Here is a 20,784-nt window from a genome sequence, read left to right on the forward strand (position 1 = left end):
ACTGACTGACATGTGTAGCACTGACTGACATGTGTAGCACTGACTGACATGTTTAGCACTGACTGACATGTTTAGCACTGACTGACATGTTTAGCACTGACTGACATGTTTAGCACTGACTGACATGTTTAGCACTGACTGACATGTTTAGCACTGACTGACATGTTTAGCACTGACTGACATGTTTAGCACTGACTGACATGTTTAGCACTGACTGACATGTTTAGCACTGACTGACATGTTTAGCACTGACTGACATGTTTAGCACTGACTGACATGTTTAGCACTGACTGACATGTGTAGCACTGACTGACATGTGTAGCACTGACTGACATGTGTAGCACTGACTGACATGTGTAGCACTGACTGACATGTTTAGCACTGACTAACATGTTTAGCACTGACTAACATGTGTAGCACTGACTGACATGTGTAGCACTGACTGACATGTGTAGCACTGACTGACATGTTTAGCACTGACTAACATGTTTAGCACTGACTAACATGTGTAGCACTGACTGACATGTTTAGCACTGACTGACATGTTTAGCACTGACTAACATGTTTAGCACTGACTGACATGTTTAGCACTGACTAACATGTGTAGCACTGACTGACATGTTTAGCACTGACTAACATGTGTAGCACTGACTAACATGTTTAGCACTGACTAACATGTGTAGCACTGACTAACATGTTTAGCACTGACTAACATGTGTAGCACTGACTGACATGTTTAGCACTGACTGACATGTTTAGCACTGACTAACATGTTTAGCACTGACTGACATGTTTAGCACTGACTAACATGTTTAGCACTGACTGACATGTTTAGCACTGACTGACATGTGTAGCACTGACTGACATGTGTAGCACTGACTGACATGTGTAGCACTGACTAACATGTTTAGCACTGACTAACATGTGTAGCACTGACTGACATGTTTAGCACTGACTAACATGTTTAGCACTGACTAACATGTGTAGCACTGACTAACATGTTTAGCACTGACGGCCCTGAATTTGTCTGAACCGTCTCAGTGCTTCGCCTCCCAATGGGGCGCTTACCTTTTAATTTCCTATTAAATAGCCAGCGTCTGCTGCACAAAAGATGGCTGACAGTGGTGGGAATGAGGAAGTGTTCAACCCTCAGTTCTGAAGCTCCTTTACTCGGTTTGTTTGACGTATTTAAAAGTTTGACGTATTTAAAAGTTTGACGTATTTAAAAGTTTGACGTATTTAAACGTTTGTATTGTAATCGTGTCGCAATAACAACACGGCTCAGATCTACTAATGTACATCGTTGGACTACCCATCTTCCGCTGTTCTCCGTGGCCTTTCTGTTCTTGGCGGATTCGTTTGACTGATCACGACTGTCTCCAACCGGTATTTCATTCGTTTTATTGTCATTTACACCGTGTTTGTTTATGTGTTCAGTTGTTTATGAAGATTACTGGTAGTTCTGATAACCTTTATTGTTGTGTGGCGAGAGAGTTTTTGAGATTCTGATTGTACGATTCAAATCAAATCGTATGTCACATGTGCCCGAATACAACAGGTGTTGACCTTACCGTGAAATGCGTACAAGCCTTAACCAACAATTCAGTTAAGAAAAAAAGTTACCAAAATATTTACTAAATAAACTGAAGTAAAAATTAACAATAAAATAACAATAATTAGGCTATATACAGGGAGTACCGGTACCGAGTCAATGTGTGGGGGTACAGGTTAGTCGAGGTAATTTGTACATGTAGGTAGGGGTGAAATAACTATGCATAGATAATAAACAGCGAGTAGCAGTAGTGTAAAAACAAAGGGGGGGGTGTCAATGCAAATAGTCTGGGTGGCCATTTTATTAATTGTTTAGCAGTCTTATGGCTAGGGAGTAGAAGCTGTTAAGGAGCCTTTTGGACCTAGACTTGGCACTCTGGTACAGCTTGCCGTGTGGTAGCAGAGAGAACAGTCTATGACTTGGTTGACTGAAGTCTGACCATTTTTGGGGCCTTCCTCTGACACCACCTAGTATATAAGTCCTGTATCGCAGGAAGCTTGGCCCCAGTGGTGTACCAGGCTGTACGCACTACCCTCTGTAGCGCCTTACGGTTGGATGCTGAGCAGTTGCCATACCAGGCGCTGATACAACCGGTCAGGATGCTCTCGATGGTGCAGCTGTAGAACTTTTTGAGGATCTGGAGACCCATGCCAAATCTTTTCAGTCTCCTGAGGGGGAAAAGGCATTGTCATGCACACTTCACAACTTTCTTGGTGTGTTTGGACCATGATAGTTTTCTGGTGATGTGAACACCAAGGAACTTGAAACTCTCAACCCGCTCCACTACAGCCCCGTAGATGTGAATGGGGGCGTGTTCGGCCCTCCTTTTCTTGTAGTCCACGATCATCTCCTTTGCCTTGTTCACGTTGAGGGAGAGGTTGTTGTCCTGGCACCACACGGCCAGGTCTCTGACCTCTTCCCTATAGGCTGTCTCGTCGTTGTTCGTGATCAGGCCTACCACCGTTGTGTCGTCAGCAAACATAATGATGGTGTTTGAGTTGTGCTTGGCCACGCAGTCATGGGTGTCATGACGTTGGCCTGGGGGTAGGTTTATGACAGTCATAAATACCTCTTTCCCCCTTTTTCCCTCTCCCTACTATAACTGATGTGACATAAGAAAACCCATTGGTTAACATAGAGATTCTGGGAACATCAGAAGTTGGGGGGAAATGAACTATATTCTGGTAATCCGACCAACTGAACATATGCGGTGGTACTTAAGGTATATTATGTCAGTTCGGTTGCCCTCTGACACATTCTCATCAATGATAGAATGACATAAACTCTACTGTGGAAAGTCTAAACGTCAGAGGTATCGGATTCACATGGAATTGTTGTTAAATTCAAATGTTTGAATATGAAATTATTTGTGAAGAGATGAAATGTAATTTTAGCTTCCAAATGAGAGATTTGGGTTTTGGGATTTGGGAGAGAGATTTGGGTTTGGCTTCTGCTCAACCAGGGGCCCGCCCCTGTGAAGAGACATGGGTTATAAACTTTTCAGACACACCCCTCTCCCTCCGACGTTACCACATATCCAGTGACCACCAGAGGCATTCTTCAAAGGACAGAGGACTCGGGTTGGCGATACTGTCTTCCATCTACCACCAACCTACTGAAGCGCAGCTCAGAGTAAATATTTATTGCATTTTCCTTTTTCAAATGGGCGGTAATTTAGAATGCATAAGATACTGTATTTACGATAGCACAGCTCGCCTATGTTCCAGTCTCCCGCTCTTTCACTAAAATCCCGCCCCTTTTCTTTGTGTAACAAGCTGTCATATCTATTCCGCCCGCTAGGGACGTTTTCCTTTATGACGGCAATTTGTGATCAAGTTATGATTTAATTGTGTATGTGTGATTAGTTAGGTATTTAGTAAATAAATAATTAAACCCAATTTTGTATTGCTGATTCAACTTGTTAGCCAGGATTCTTGCAGATAACCAAGGATTTACCACTTTCAGATGAGACTGAATAAAATGACGATTCATGTGACTGCTATGGATGTAAAATATTACTAAATCTTTAAGAGTTTATTCGAAAGATAACAGCTCTATAAATATTCTTTCGTGGTTTCCCTCTCTAGTTAATTACATTTACATGATTAGTTCAATCAGGTAATATTAATTAAGGAGAAATTATTTTATAGAATAGCCTGTCATAGCAATTAATCTGGCATTGCCAAAGACACGACATGGGTGAACAGGGAGTACAGGAGGGGACTTGGCACGCAGCCCTAAGGGGCCCCAGTGTTGAGGATCAGCGTGGCAGAGGTATTGTTGCCTACCCTTACCACCTGGGGGTGGCCCGTCAGAAAGTCCAAGATCCAGTTGCAGAGGGAGGTGTTTAGTCCCAGGGTCCTTAGCTTAGTGATGAGCTTTGTGGACACTATGGTGTTGAACGCTGAGCTGTAGTTAATGAACAGCATTCTGACATAGGTGTTCCTTTTGTTCAGGTGGAAAAGGGCTGTATGGAGTGTGATTGAGATTGCGTGATCTGTGGATCTGTTGGGCGGTATGTGAATTGGAGTGGGTCTAGGGTTTCCGGGATGATGGTGTGGATGTGAGCCATGACCAACCTTTCAAAGCACTTCATGGCTACCGACATGAGTGCTACGGGGCGGTAGAGACTGGGTTTACGGTACACTTTGTGAACGGACAATTGTTCACAATTTGGGTTCACTCTGCTCATTTACCGGGCTGGACATTTTTAGGCCTGAGTAGGGCTGTGGCGGTCACGAAATTTCGTCAGCCGGTGATTGTCAAGCAAATAACTGTCGGCCTCACGGTAATTGATCGTTAATTAACAAACACATTTAGCATCTCCTGGCTTCCACACACTTACAAGCCACTGATGCAGACCTTTGGAACATATACATTTTAAAAAGTCTAATAAATCAATTTAATGTAGCCTACACCTTCACAATAAATCCATTATCTATTTTAGACAGGTCTAAAGAAACATAATATGAAGAAAATGTAGTCTATTTCAGATTAACAGAATAGCATACTCTTAGTTATCCTTAAGTTAGAACCTGATCTGGCTATGCCATATGACTATGGGCTACACTAGTTCATTTAGCAGACAAGATTTGGTTAGAATTCCATTGGCATTATTTTAGTATGAACAATACAATTGAACAAAGCTGAATAAAATAGAAAGGATATTTTCTCCAAACGATTTGAGGGAGTGCACACATGCGGCTATTCTGCTGTTAAAGAAATAGGTACTCCTATATGCTTAATTTAGAGGTATTAATGTTCTACAAACGTTGGACAATGTGTTTAGATTGTTAATATTTTGTAAGACTCCATAATGCCACTCCAATGATGATTTGAACAAAGTCACTTGAAACGCGTGAGCTGTTTATTGCGCAGGCTGTACACACTTCATCAGTCTCTCATTCACAATTTGACAAGCACTTGATAACGCCTCTAATTTTCCGGCGGCAACCCCTTTGTGTGGCCGTAATACACCCTAAAAGAACCCATGCCTTTTGCGACCAGCGGCAGTTGTTCCCTTCTCCCTGAGTGCTGCATGCACCGAAGCACCTCTCACTCACATGGCTCTGCATCACGTGATCGGGTCTTTTTCACAGGCTACAAGTGAAGACAGACACATTGGGGAGGCAACTGTGCGCGTCCTTATCCAATTACGAGGTGCATATTGAAGATATTGGAAGAACTGTCCACATTTACTTTTCGTCTCAGCCAACAAGATGAGTATGCCTGACGAACAGCAAAAGCACTAGCCTATGTCAATCTACTATCCCCCATAGTACAAAAACCGACCTATTCTATTCTGTGCGAGAAATAAATATTCCAAACAGTCTGGGACAGTTGTGGGATGCAATAGATCCCAAATTAATACAGCAACTAGCATCAAAAAAACCTTTTTTACTCAATGAGGATGACGCAACATATCAGAACATTTAGCTTAAAATATGATAAACTATAAGGCTATTTCTCCACATTATTAGCGTAGGATGGTGGAAAACACCATTATCAAAAGTGACCGCAAATATGATTATTCATGTATTGTTCTTATTATAAATGTGCATTTTTATGGTGAAAATCATCTTCCCCAAACTTGAAATTCACACGCTGCTTATGTAGCCCAGTTAGGCTCTACATGCCTTGTAAAGAAGATTAATGTGCTTAATTTTAAGAAGTTATTTGGCCACTTTAGTTGTGATAAAAACCTTAGCAAAACATATAGGCCTATGGGCTAGGCTACATGAGGTGTGCGACTATGATTCGAACAAGTCACAAAAAAAAGGTATTGTTTCTTATGCTGGGCATCATTCACAAGTGATGATATAAGCTCAGCAAAAAAAGAAAATGTCCCTTTTTCAGGACCCTGTCTTTCAAAGATAATTAGTAAAAATCCAAATAACTTCACAGATCTTAATTGTAAATGGTTGAAACACTGTTTCCCATGCTTGTGAACCATAATCAATTAATGAACATGCACCTATGGAACGGTCGTTAAGACACTGACACTTTAGGCAATTAAGGTCACAGTTATGAAAACTTGGGACACTAAAGAGGCCTTTCTACTGACTCTGAAAAACACCAAAAGAAAGACGGCCAGGGTCCCTGCTCATCTGCGTGAACGTGCCTTAGGTATGCTACAAGGAGGCATGAGGACTGCAGATGTGGCCAGGGAAATAAATTGCAATGTCCTTACTGTGAGACGCCTAAGACAGTGCTACAGGGAGACAGGACGGACATCTGATCGCCCTCGCAGTGGCAGACCACGTGTAACAACACCTGCACAGGATCGGTACATCCTAACATGCTGACCAGACCGGACACGTCGCGTGCGCGAGCATCGCAAAATAAATTTAGAAATCCATGTTATTCAATTATTGCACGCGCCAACGAGCGTCTACGACGCCAGGGGCTAAAATAGAACTCATTCCTATTTCTGACGCAGATCGCGCTGCCTCTCCCATCTCCTCATTGGTTTATAGAAGCAAGTACCCACGTGCCATCTCCTCATTGGTTATACCCACGTGGGTGATTGAAAGACGTACTTTGTTGCCGGTTGTCGTGGAAATACAATGAAAGTTTAGATGCGATCGCCATATAAGTTCAAAGATGAAAAAGCCTGGAAGGAGGAGAGGACTAGAAACGATTCGGTTGGCCGTTTTGTGTGTGGATTAATTGTCAGAGTAGAGGTCCTTGTGCATTTCAGGTAAAATAACTCAATGTTCATATCCCAGGACAAATTAGCTAGCAACAGCAAGCTAGCTAAATAGGACAAATTAACGTTAGCTAGCAAGTGCAAGCTAGCTAGATAAATTGCCATACATGTTTAATGCTTTTCGACCTGTCCCCAAATTAATGTCATTGGTTCAGAGTTTGTTTTGATATTTTAACCTGCGTGTCGTGATCGCGTTTGGTGTGGGGGGGGGGGGCAAAATACATTTATGCACGATAGCGCACGCGTGCAGCCGGTTTGGGTTCCGTGTAACATCACACCTGCGGGACAGGTACAGGATGGCAACAACAACTGCCCGAGTTACACAAGGAACGCACAATCCCTCCATCAGTACTCAGACTGTCCGCAATAGGCTGAGAGAGGCTGGACTGAGATGCACAGCAGTACTTAATGCAGCTGGTGGCCACACCAGTTATTTTTTATTTTGACCCCCCCTTTGTTTAGGGACACATTATTCCATCTGTTAGTCACATGTCTGTGGAACTTGTTCAGTTTATGTCTCAGTTGTTGAAACTTGTCATGTTCATACACATATTTACACACGTTAAGTTTGCTGAAAATAAACGCAGTTGACAGTGAGAGGACGTTTCTTTTTTTGCTGAGTTCATAATTCACAAGCGATAGGCTAATATTGTCACCCATCAGACAATTCTTGATTTAATCTTGTCTTTACACATACTAAATATTATATGTATGAAATTTGTTTTGATTTAGAATGGACCATTATCGTGCACCTGTCTCGAAACAGGGGCAGGGGGGAAAATACATGTCATCTATGCACTTTCCTGTGGTTCATTTTCATGCCAGCCAGGTAGACTACACTCCTGTAGTAAAGATAAGCAATGTGCTTAATAATAGAAAAGTTTAGAAATAAATATAGTAGGCCTAGCCTATAGAAAGCTGATGGGATCCTCTTTTTAATAGAGGCCATCACTCTGTTTTCTCAGGCAATTGCATAGCCGATAGAAATGTTGTGCAACATGAGCTCATGGGCTCTCATGAAGTGTTTGATTAGATTTTCGATTACATTTGCATTAATGTCAGAGTGATTAGAGGGACAATAGAGTGCTGAGTACCAGGCAGTTAGCAAGTTTGGTAGGCTACTAATGACCATCAGCAGCATCAGAGCTTGGAGAAGCCTAATTAGAAGCCTCATTGTTTTTAAGTTATTTCTAATGTTTTTAATGGTTAATGAAAAGTTGACTTTCCAGTCCTTTGCATTGGTATAGATTTGACGGCCCAGACGGGACTCATTCCCTCACAAACAAAAAGGAAAAATCATACAATTTATCTGGCACGCCGACCTACCTGGCACCTATAAACAATAACCTCAAGTCAAAAACGTTACAGCATGTACACATGACACTAGTGAATTTACTATCGTAAAACATTTTCAATAAAAAACGAATCTTTAGCAGGAGAGGCCAACGCTCCCCTGGGAAGCGAATAGGTAGACTTTTGCTCTAGCCCTACACATATTCATTATTTTAACCTTTATTTAACTATTTAGTTCATTTTGAATGGGAATATGTACCCAAAATACATTTAAATAAAAACAAATACCATGCCCAAATGCCACCAAGTAAAGCCCTGCAGTTACACGCTTCATTCAGCTAATCAAGGTCCTGAGGAGAAGCTGATTAGTAGAATCAGATGTGTTAGAATAGGATTGGAACCAAATCCTGCAGGAGGGTAGTTCTCCAGGAGTAGGGTTTACTAATGGCCATGCCCAATTTAACTCATTACACTCCACACAGTTCACTACAGTTTAAGTAAATGGACTCTGGATTGATCCATCGTCGACGTGTAGTTTGACTCACTATAAAGGTCGGACTCATCCAGGATCTCTGATTTGATGATTTCCTCGATTACGTCCTCCAAGGTGACCAATCCCAGCACCTCGTAGAAGGGATCCCCCTCCCCCTCGTTGTTCACCTTCTGAACGATGGCCAGGTGGGATTTACCTAGAAGAGTAACACACCAGAGTTAGAGTCAAGACTAAAACCTACAAGACCTAGACCACAACCAGACCAAGTGTATACCAATGAGACAGTGACAAGACCAAGATCAGTCAGTACTGGAGTCAGTCCTGTGGTCTGTCAGTTCTGTGATCAATCAATCAATCAAGTAGTCAGTCAGTCAGTACTGCAGTCAGTCAGTCAGTCAGTACTGCAGTCAGTCAGTCAGTCAGTACTGCTGTCAGTCAGTCAGTACTGCTGTCAGTCAGTCAGTACTGCTGTCAGTCAGTCAGTACTGCTGTCAGTCAGTCAGTACTGCTGTCAGTCAGTCTGTACTGCTGTCAGTCAGTCAGTCCTGCTGTCAGTCAGTCAGTCCTGCTGTCAGTCAGTCAGTCCTGCTGTCAGTCAGTCCTGCTGTCAGTCAGTCAGTCCTGTGGTCTGTCAGTCAATTCTGTGGTCAATCAAGCAGTCAGTCAGTCAGTACTGCGGTCAGTCAGTCAGTCCTGCTGTCAGTCAGTCAGTCCTGCTGTCAGTCAGTCAGTCCTGCTGTCAGTCAGTCAGTCCTGCTGTCAGTCAGTCAGTCCTGCTGTCAGTCAGTCAGTCCTGCTGTCAGTCAGTCAATTCTGTGGTCTGTCAGTCAGTTCTGTGATCAATCAAGCAGTCAGTCAGTCAGCACTGCGGTCAGGCAGTCAGTACTGCGGTCAGGCAGTCAGTACTGCGGTCAGGCAGTCAGTACTGCGGTCAGTCAGTCATTCAGTCCTGCGGTCAGTCAGTCAGTCAGTACTGCAGTCAGTCAGTCCTGCGGTCAGTCAGTCAGTCAGTCAGTCCTGCGGTCAGTCAGTCAGTCAGTCAGTCAGTCCTGCGGTCAGTCAGTCAGTCAGTCAGTCCTGCGGTCAGTCAGTCAGTCAGTCAGTCCTGCGGTCAGTCAGTCAGTCAGTCAGTACTGCGGTCAGTCAGTCAGTCAGTCAGTACTGCGGTCAGTCAGTCAGGCAGTCAGTACTGCGGTCAGTCAGTCAGGCAGTCAGTACTGCGGTCAGTCAGTCAGGCAGTCAGTACTGCGGTCAGTCAGTCAGGCAGTCAGTACTGCGGTCAGTCAGTCAGTCAGTCCTGCGGTCAGTCAGTCAGTCAGTCCTGCGGTCAGTCAGTCAGTCAGTCAGTCCTGCGGTCAGTCAGTCAGTCAGTCAGTCCTGCGGTCAGTCAGTCAGTCAGTCAGTCCTGCGGTCAGTCAGTCAGTCAGTCAGTACTGCGGTCAGTCAGTCAGTCAGTCAGTACTGCGGTCAGTCAGTCAGTCAGTACTGCGGTCAGTCAGTCAGTCAGTACTGCGGTCAGTCAGTCAGTCAGTCAGTCAGTACTGCGGTCAGTCAGTCAGTCAGTACTGCGGTCAGTCAGTCAGTCAGTCAGTACTGCGGTCAGTCAGTCAGTCAGTCAGTACTGCGGTCAGTCAGTCAGTACTGCGGTCAGTCAGTCAGTACTGCGGTCAGTCAGTCAGTACTGCGGTCAGTCAGTCAGTCAGTACTGCGGTCAGTCAGTCAGTCAGTACTGCGGTCAGTCAGTCAGTCAGTACTGCGGTCAGTCAGTCAGTCAGTACTGCGGTCAGTCAGTCAGTCAGTACTGCGGTCAGTCAGTCAGTCAGTACTGGGGTCAGTCAGTCAGTACTGGGGTCAGTCAGTCAGTCCTGCGGTCAGTCAGTCAGTCAGTCAGTCCTGCGGTCAGTCAGTCAGTCAGTCAGTCCTGCGGTCAGTCAGTCAGTCAGTCAGTCCTGCGGTCAGTCAGTCAGTCAGTCAGTCCTGCGGTCAGTCAGTCAGTCAGTCAGTCCTGCGGTCAGTCAGTCAGTCAGTCAGTACTGCGGTCAGTCAGTCAGTCAGTACTGCGGTCAGTCAGTCAGGCAGTCAGTACTGCGGTCAGTCAGTCAGGCAGTCAGTACTGCGGTCAGTCAGTCAGGCAGTACTGCGGTCAGTCAGTCAGTCAGTCCTGCGGTCAGTCAGTCAGTCAGTCCTGCGGTCAGTCAGTCAGTCAGTCCTGCGGTCAGTCAGTCAGTCAGTCCTGCGGTCAGTCAGTCAGTCAGTCAGTCCTGCGGTCAGTCAGTCAGTCAGTCAGTCCTGCGGTCAGTCAGTCAGTCAGTCAGTCCTGCGGTCAGTCAGTCAGTCAGTCAGTACTGCGGTCAGTCAGTCAGTCAGTACTGCGGTCAGTCAGTCAGTCAGTACTGCGGTCAGTCAGTCAGTCAGTACTGCGGTCAGTCAGTCAGTCAGTACTGCGGTCAGTCAGTCAGTCAGTACTGCGGTCAGTCAGTCAGTCAGTACTGCGGTCAGTCAGTCAGTCAGTACTGCGGTCAGTCAGTCAGTCAGTACTGGGGTCAGTCAGTCAGTCGGTACTGGGGACAATCAGTCAGTCAGTCAGTACTGGGGTCAGTCAGTCAGTCAGTACTGGGGTCAGTCAGTCAGTCAGTACTGGGGTCAGTCAGTCAGTACTGGGGTCAGTCAGTCAGTCAGTCAGTCAGTACTGGGGTCAGTCAGTCAGTACTGGGGTCAGTCAGTCAGTACTGGGGTCAGTCAGTCAGTCAGTCAGTACTGGGGTCAGTCAGTCAGTCAGTCAGTACTGCGGTCAGTCAGTCAGTCAGTCAGTACTGCGGTCGGTCAGTCAGTCAGTACTGCGGTCGGTCAGTCAGTCAGTACTGCGGTCGGTCAGTCAGTCAGTACTGCGGTCGGTCAGTCAGTCAGTACTGCGGTCGGTCAGTCAGTACTGCGGTCGGTCAGTCAGTACTGCGGTCGGTCAGTCAGTACTGCGGTCGGTCAGTCAGTACTGCGGTCGGTCAGTCAGTACTGCGGTCGGTCAGTCAGTACTGCGGTCGGTCAGTCAGTCCTGCGGTCAGTCAGTCAGTCCTGCGGTCAGTCAGTCAGTCCTGCGGTCAGTCAGTCAGTCCTGCGGTCAGTCAGTCAGTCCTGCGGTCTCAGTCAGTACTGCGGTCAGTCAGTCAGTACTGCGGTCAGTCAGTCAGTACTGCGGTCAGTCAGTCAGTAAGTACTGTCGGGGGAATTTCTGACGGTTGAGAGGAGGGACTGTGCCTGGTCCCTGGGGGTACTTGTTTGGGATAGGGGGCAGCATTTTCACTTTTGGATGAATAGCGTGCCCAGAGTGAACTGCCTCCTACTCAGTTCCAGATGCTAATATATGCATATTATTAGTAGTATTGGTTAGAAAACACTCTGAAGTTTCTAAAACTGTTTGAATGATGTCTGTGAGTATAACAGAACTCATATGGCAGGCAAAAACCTGAGAAAAATCCAAACAGGAAGTGGGAAATCTGAGGTTTGTAGTTTTTGAACTCACCCCTATCGAATACACAGTGGGATATGGGTTATTTTTCACTTCCTAAGGCTTCCACTAAATGTCAACCGTTTTTAGAACATTGTTTCAGGCTGCTCATGTGAAGGGGGGCCGGATGGGAGCTGTTTGACTAAGGGGTCTGCCTACAGCCTCGTTCTCAGTCATGCGCTTTCACTTGAGAGGTAGCTCTCGTTCCAGTGCTTTTCTACAGACAATGGAATTCTCCGGTTGGAACATTATTGAACTTTTATGATAAAAACATCCTAAAGATTGATTCTATACTTAGTTTGAGAAGTTTCTTCGACCTATAATAACTTTTTGAACGTTTCGTCTGAATGGACCAGATCGCGCTTTTGGATTGTTTACCAAACGCCCTAACAAAAGAAGCTATTGGACATAAATAGACATAAATGATGGACATTATCGAACAAAACAAGCATTTATTGTGGAACTGCGATTCCTGGGAGTGCATTCTGATAAAGATCTTCAAAGGTAAGTGAATATTTATAATGCTATTTATGAATAATGTTGACTACCCAACATGGCGGATATTTCTCTGGCTGGTTTGGGCTCTGAGCGCCGTTCTCAGATTATGCTTTTTCCGTAAAGTTTTTTTGAAATCTGACACAGCGGTTGCATTAAGGAGAAGTGTATCTAAAGTTTCATGTATAATAGCTGTATTTTCATCAACATTTATTATGAGTATTTCTGTGAATTCATGTGGCTCTCTGCAATATCACTGCATGTTTTGGAACTACTGAATCTAACACGCCAAAGTAAAATAAGATTTTTGGATATAAATATGAACTTTACCGAACAAAACATACATGTATTGTGTAACAAAGTCCTATGAGTGTCATCTGATGATCATAAAAGGTTAGTGATTAATTTTATCTCTATTTGTGCTTTTTGTGACTCCTCTCTTTGGCGGGAAAAATGGCTGGGGTTTTCTGTGAATTGATGGTGACCTAACATAATGGTTTGTGGAGCTTTCGCTGTAAAGCATTTTTGAAAATCAGACACTGTGACTGGATTAACGAGAATGTTATCTTTAAAATGGTGCCTAATACTTGTATGTTTGAGAAATTGGATTTATGAGATTTCTGTTGATTTGTATTTGGCGCCCTGCAATTTTATTGGCTGTTGGCGAGGGCGTCAGGCTAGCGGAACGGGGTTAAGTGCACTGTATAGTAAGTCATCTCATCTCCCTCTGGCAGTTCCCCCAGTTTTCCTCTATTTAAGCTCTAAGTCTGTAACAAGAAAGGGGGATGGGGATAAAAAGACAGAAGGGGTAATCCACTCACTCTCTTGGCTTACCATTCCCCTTCTCCTCTCAAAGTGTTAGAGAGTTGGGAACACCCTGTGCTGTGCATTTCACCATTTCTGTCACATAATGTATAATATTCAGCCTATTGTACTGTCAGTCTCCAGTTAAAGGGGAGGTGAACACAAAGTGGGAAGTGATTGGCTGTCAAAGTCAACCTAACAAACAAACATCACAGAGTTAAGAAAACAAATGCCCATTCCACTGACAACACTGCTCATATCTCAAATACTGCTGTCACCTTCCAGCCAATAAAGAGAAGAGTAGACACCACTGGGTCAGGAGAGGGAGGTCACAGTGATTATATAGCCGTGACGGTTGTTAGGTTCGGTCAGCGTCGGGCCATCTTTGATCTCGGTTTGTGTGATGTCAGGATCAGGACTGTAACTATCAATATCCCTCCACTATCTCACCATGCTGTCTAACAACAAAAACGAGGCTACTTCAACCACTAACTCTACTCTTAACCCTCACCCATACTTTAACCCCAACCTTACAGCACCAGGGTGAGGTACTTCGCTGTCTTGGCACTTTGTTACCAGCAGCTTGCTTTATAGCGGAGCGCTACATTGCCTGACTGACAGTACAGCTGGTTTCTGTTTCTCGCATGTTCCCAACTGATCCATTCAATTCTCTGATCGCCCAGAGAGTACACACACCCGGTTTCCCAAGTCTGAATCAATCTCGGATTAAACTTTGAGGATGTAAACCAGCAGACACTGCAACCAGCAGACAAAGTGGCTCTCCAGGACCAGAGCTGTCCATCCCTTGCCTGAAATACACATTGATATGCTCAGTTTGCAGTACACAACAGTTTGGATTCCAGACAAGTAGGCTACAACCCTGCTCTAAGCACAGTGAAGAGACTTTGAAGGTACAGTGAGTATGTTCTGCTCTCTGTGGTGCGTTCTGGTGTTGCTGGATAACAACGGCAGCGATGCTTTACTAAGAATCGCTTTGTCATAAGGCCTAGGCTATATATAACTCTATCACAAACATTTATGACCGCTGGTGACAACTGTCTTTCTTTACACACTCATGATGACACAAACTGTTGTTTAGGTCAGCTAACCGGCTAGGCATAGGACTAGTTAGCAACACAACATTTAGTGTTCTAGTGTTCAATGTCAAATGACTTGATGTTGATAACACGTGTAAAGGGCTACTGATGTAACTTGTACCCGTATATGGGTTAAAAATGGCAGATTTGGGCACAAATAAGGGCCTAAATTGGAATGGACAGGCTGTACAGTAACATGCAATAAATTGTGTCACAGCTCAGGCTGTGGGTTTTGACTGACAACCATTCTGAACTTGAGCACTGCACGTGACAAGAAGCTGCCCCCATCCCTCCCGCTAATTGGGCAACGTTTGATATACAGTTACAAGATGACATGGCATCATACCCAGGGCTGTCCTGAACAGAATGAGCCTGTTTGTCTATTTAGAAGAAAATTTGCACAAGCTTTCAAATGATGCCCACCTGACCCAGATTGCAATTTATGATAGGCTGTTTTTGGATTGCGTAAACAACAGAAATGATGAGTTGGCGGGGGGATGCGGGGCTCTGTTCCAAACAAAACAACTACCAGTCTGCTTGCTCTAGTTCCTTAACGACATAGCTAGGAGAGTTCTAAAAAGCACCTTATAGTTCAAGACTCTTCTTTGAGTCATAAAAGTGCATTGCAATTACTACGGTGCCCACTTTGGAGAGGTGTGTGGCCACTTGGGAGACAGCAGTTCGTCCTCTCACTCAAACCCTTGTCGTTGTTTTGTCTTATGATGCACCTACAGTTGAAGTCGGAAGTTTACATACACTTAGGTTGGAGTCAATGAAACTCATTTTTCAACCACTTCACAAATTTCTTGTTAACAATCTATAGTTTTGGCAAGTCGGTTAGGACATCTACTTTGTGATTGACACAAGTCATTTTTACAACAATTGTTTACAGACAGATTATTTCACTTATAATTCACTGTATCACAATTCCAGTGGGTCAGAAGTTACAACAACTAAGTTGACTGTGCCTTTAAACACCTTGGAAAATTCCAGAAATTGATGTCATGGCTGTAGAAGCTTCTGATATGCTGATTGACATAATTTGAGCAAATTGGAGGTGTACCTGTGGATGTATTTCGAGGCAGAAATTCAAAAGAAATCAGCCAAGACCTCAGAAAAAAAATTGTAGACCTCCACAAGTCTGGTTCATCCTTGGGAGCAATTTCCAAACGCCTGAAGGTCCCACGTTCATCTGTACAAACAATAGTACGCAAGTATAAACACCATGGGACCACGCAGCCATCATACCGCTCAGGAAGGAGATGTGTTCTGTCTCCTAGAGATGAACGTACTTTGGTGCAAAAAGTGCAAATCAATCCCAGAACAACAGCGAATGACCTTGTGAAGATGCTAGAGGAAACAGGTACAAAAGTATCATATCCACAGTAAAACGAGTCCTATATTGACATAACCTGAAAGGCCACACAGCAAGGAAGAAGCCACTGCTCCAAAACCGCCATAAAAAAGCCAGACTACAGTTTGCAACTGCACATGGGGACAAAGATTGTACTTTTTGGATAAATATCCTCTGGTTTGATGAAACAAAATAGAACTGTTTGGCCATAATGACCATCATTATGTTTGGAGGAAAAAGAGGGAGGCTTGTAAGCCGAAGAACACCATCCCAACCGTGAAGCACGGGGGTGGCAGCATCATGTTGTGGGGTTGCTTTGCTGCAGGAGGGACTGGTGCACTTCACAAAATAGATGGCTTCATGAGGAGGAAAATGATATGGATATAATGAAGCAACATCTCCAGACATCAGTCAGGAAGTTAAAGCTTGGTCGCAAATGGGTCTTCCAAATGGAAAATGACATCACGCAAACTTCAAAAGTTGTGGCAAAATGGCTTAAGGACAACAAAGTCAAGGTATTGAGGTGGCCATCACAAAGCCCTGACCTCAATCCTATAGAAAATGTGTAGGCAGAACTGAAAAAGCGTGTGCGAGCAAGAAGGCCTACAAACCTGACTCAGTTACACCAGCTCTGTCAGGAGGAATGGGCCAAAATTCACCCAACTTATTGTGGGAAGCTTGTGGAAGGCTACCCGAAATGTTTGACCCAAATTAAACAATTTAAAGGCAATGCTACCAAATACTAACTGAGTGTATGTAAACGTCTGACCCACTGGGAATATGATGAAAGAAATAAAAGCTGAAATAAATCACTCAACTATTATTCTGACATTTCACATTCTTAAAATAAAGAGGTGATCCTAACTGACCTAAGACAGGGAATTGTTACTAGGATTAAATGTCAGGAATTGTGAAAAACTGAGTTTAAATGTATTTAGCTAAGGTGTATGTAAACTTCCGACTTCAACTGTACCCCACGTTTTCCAGGAATATTCTTATCATGTTACTGAATGTATCCAGAGTACCAACAAATAAGGTTTTGTTATTAAGAAATGAGGCAAAGTACAGTAGATATCTGTAAGAAACATTTCAATTTAGTCCTGTCCATATAGGCCAATTCCCAACAGTGTAAAGTTTTAATATACGCTGACTATACAAATCATTAAGAAAACCTGCTCTTTCCATGACATAGACTGACCAGGTGAAAGCTATGATCCCTTATTGATGTCACTTAGTAAATACACTTCAATCAGTGTAGATGAAGGGGAGGAGACAAGTTGAAAAAGGATATTAAAGCCTTGCGACAATTGAGACTTGATTTGTGTATGTGTGCCATTCAGTGGGTGAATGGACAAGACAAGATTTAAGTGCCTTTGAACGAGGTATGGTAGTAGGTGCCAGGTGCACAGGTTTGAGTGTGTCAAGAACTGCAACGCTGCTGGGTTTTTCACACTCAACAGTTTCCCGTGTGTATCAAGAATGGTCCACCACCCAAAGGACATCCAGCCAACTTGACACAACTGTGGGAAGCATTGGAGTCAACATGGGCCAGCAACCCTGTTGAACACTTTCGACACCTTGATAGTCCATGCCCCGACGAATTGAGGCTGTTCTGAGGGCAAAAGTGGGGGGGGGTGCAACTCAATATTAGGAAAATGTTCTTAACGTTTTGTGTTTCAACAACAGCCTAGACCCTGTATAGACCTAAGGCTGAGTGATGATAGCAGCACTTGCCCAATGAATGCTCTCTCCTGCGTGGCCCTTCTACTCTTAAACGACAACAGAATGGACTATTTTCTTTGACATCACCCCTTTTGGTTTGAATGAAACCTTCCATACACATTTGCCCATTGTGAAAGTGCTTAGAAAGTGACTTTTTGAACCAAGGCCAAAACATTCCATAGATAGGTGCTCAAAGTTAAGCAATTTTCCATACCATGACACATCCATGTCTTCATCACTGGAAAAGATAAACGGTTGAGAGACGGGTTTCTTAATTTTAAAAAAAATAAGTATTTTTTTTATACCTTTGATGTCAATTACCTGAAAACGCATGAACTCAGACTTTAATATTTGCATATGTTGTAGCTTAGACCCTATTTTGCTACATCACCTGAGTTGTGTTGTGCCCGCCATCTGTTGAGACACAACATGCTCTTGAATACAGGGAGGGTGTCATGTTTTGGCTGACAAATGTACTAAAACGGGAATAGAATTGAAATTTCGACTTTCAAATGGTACCGCAAAGATGGTTGGAGACCCACACATCAGAAAATGTTGACTTGAATGTGAATATCTGTCGTTTTAAATTATACTGTCACTACTCCATAGGAAAACTATAGAAACCATAGAAATATAGGTAATAGAATAGTCATGACCATTTAAGTTGACATTTAACGGCGCGTGGACCCGGCTGCCATCTTTGTGACAGTAATTCAATGTCAATGGTTAACAAGCTAAATTGCAGTGGTCTAAAGGGATAGGTACAATCTATGAATTCTATTTCTATGATGAAAATTACTTCCACCCTGTATTCAAGAGCATGTTGTCTCTCAACTGATGGCGGGAACAACACAAACACTTCAGACGGATGTAAAGTAGGGTCTAACCTACATCATATGGGAATATGAAGAAATGAGTTTGACAACCGTGTTCGTAAACTTTTAAATTATATCAAACTCAACCGTTTATATTTTCCAGGGATGAACACATGGATGTCTTATGGTATGGTGGGGTATGCAAAAAATGGGTTAACTTTGAGCACTTGTATCTCTTGATTGTTTTGGCATTCAGGTCCCAAAAGTCACTTTCTGACTACTTCTTGCATGGGTAAACATGTATGGAAAGTTTTGTTTAAATTAAAAGGGATGCTGTCAAAAAGTGATTGAATTGAAATGGATTTCCTCAGAACTAATTATGGGAGGGGTAACTGGAGAACTAGGCCACCTATACAGGCTTTAATTCCAGCCCAGCACGAACACACCTGATTCAACTAAATGTGTGATTAGTGCAAGTCTGGGACTCAAATCTGCACACCGTGTCTACGTAGCTCTCCGGGGTCAGAGTTGCTGACCCCTAGATTGTGGTGTCTATCACATTTGTTCCCTGCCGTGACAACTGCGTCGAGATATTCCACTCGTCGATACCCACGTCAATACAGCCAAGGGGTGTGTGTCCACACCATATGGCAGGCACATCGCTGTGTGTGTGTGTGTGTGTGTGTCAAAGTGTGTGTGCGCGTACCGTGTAGCCTATTGATTACGTGGAGAGGTGAATGCATTTGAAATACATCAACCATGTATGTAAGCATGGTGATGTATGACACATGCACAAACACACATACACAACCATCCTCCAGATACACACACCTTTCTTGAACTCCTCCAGCATGGAGTCCAGCCGAGTGTCGTGGAACACAAAGTGGACCGGGTGGTTGTAGAACTTAGTGATGGTCTTCAGCGTGGTGCAGTCGTCCGGGTCCACGAACGCCAGGTCCTTCACGTACAGGATGTCCACGATGTTGGAGCGCTCGTCGTCAAACACCGGGATACGCGTGTAGCCGCTCTCCATGATCTCTGACATGGTGTTGAAGTCGAGGACCGCGTCGTTCTGGATCATGAAGCAGTGGGCCAGAGGAGTCATCACGCTCTCCACCGTCTTATTCCGGAGTTCCAGAGCTCCTTGGATCATGTTGAGCTCCTCTTTGACCAGGTCGTTGTACGGTTCCGTCACCCTGAGCATCTCCACCAGCTTCTCGCGGTTATACACAGTGCCGATCTCCTGGCCTAGGAGCACGTCTAGGAGCTTGCTGACGGGGAAGGAGAGGGGGAAGGTGAGCAACATGAAGAACTTGGTCACCTGGATGGTGTTGGCGCCCACCGCCAGCCCGTGGCGAGAGCACAGCGCCTGAGGGACAATCTCGCCGAAAATCACGATACCCACTGTGGAGGCGACCACGGCGCCCAGCCCAGAGCCTATTAAGTCGTCCAGGAGGATGGTGAGTGTGGTGTTGACCAGGACATTGCCAAGCAGCAGCGAGCAGAGAAGGTAGTTCCCTTTACTGCGGATGGGCTCAATTTTGCGGGCATATTTCTTTTCCTTCTCTGAACCACAACTCTGGACTATACGGAGCTCCATGGGGTCCAGAGCCATGAGCCCCAGGTTCAGCCCGCTGAACATGCCAGACAGCACCAACAGACAACAGATAAGGATGATCTGGAACCACAGGGGGAGGAGAGTTTTCTCCCCCTCTACCACCCGGAGTCTCCCGTCGCTATCCCCGAGCAGAGCCCACCTGCCATTGGCCAAACTCTTGATGCACAACCCATACTCCTTGTGCGGCTCGCTCTTACGAAGGGGTTTAATGTTTATGCTGAGTACCCCTGTGGTCCCCCGGCTACTGGTGTTCATGTAGGTCGCGATGCTGAAGTCTTTGGTGAAATCAACACAAGTCCTGTTAGGTGTGTCGTCAATAATGTTATTGTTTCCCCCCTCATCGCTCCCATCCCCTCGTTCCGTGAAGCGGATCTGAGCCCAGGTGCCCGAGTTGAGCTGCACACCGTAGAACCGGAGCTGCACTGTGCTCTCCTCCGTTACCTGTATGACCCCATCGTCAGTGGTCGTAGCCGGTTTGTCGCTCCTCTCCAGCCGCATACCGAGCACCTGGCTCCCGCTATTAATGACACTCGACGTGGCTGTTTCGGTGCGTCCCCCGACTGCACTCCAAAGGAAAACGATTAGAGTTAGAACGTAGCCTTGCTGCCCGCTCCATTCTGTCGCCATGTTTGTTTCACTCTGTTGCTGGCGAACTGGGTGCTGACGTCACTACTCATCTCCCTCCAGCCCCGCTCCTATTACCATAATAACCCTAAAGCACCGCCTATCGGACACGGCAAGTACAGCCCCACACACAAACACACACCACCCGGAACACTTTACTATGCAGGATTTGTTTTATAGGCTACTGTTTGGGTTTGATATTGGGA

General features: G+C 44.7%; 1 protein-coding gene across 1 annotated transcript in view; it reads right to left on the reverse strand.

The window, feature by feature from the left end:
- LOC120021342 (metal transporter CNNM4-like) overlaps nucleotides 1–20,581 on the reverse strand; it is a 44,770-nt gene extending 24,189 nt beyond the window's left edge. Inside the window, exons 1-2 of the mRNA XM_038965052.1 lie at nucleotides 19,168–20,581; nucleotides 8,600–8,743 (exon numbers count right to left, since the gene is read on the reverse strand). Coding sequence (XP_038820980.1) covers nucleotides 8,600–8,743; nucleotides 19,168–20,581 — 1,558 coding nt within the window. The remainder of the gene's footprint in view (nucleotides 1–8,599; nucleotides 8,744–19,167) is intronic.
- Between the last annotated feature and the right edge of the window lie 203 nt (nucleotides 20,582–20,784).

This window comes from Salvelinus namaycush, chromosome 26, assembly GCF_016432855.1.
Source record: "Salvelinus namaycush isolate Seneca chromosome 26, SaNama_1.0, whole genome shotgun sequence".
Lineage (NCBI taxonomy): Eukaryota > Metazoa > Chordata > Actinopteri > Salmoniformes > Salmonidae > Salvelinus > Salvelinus namaycush.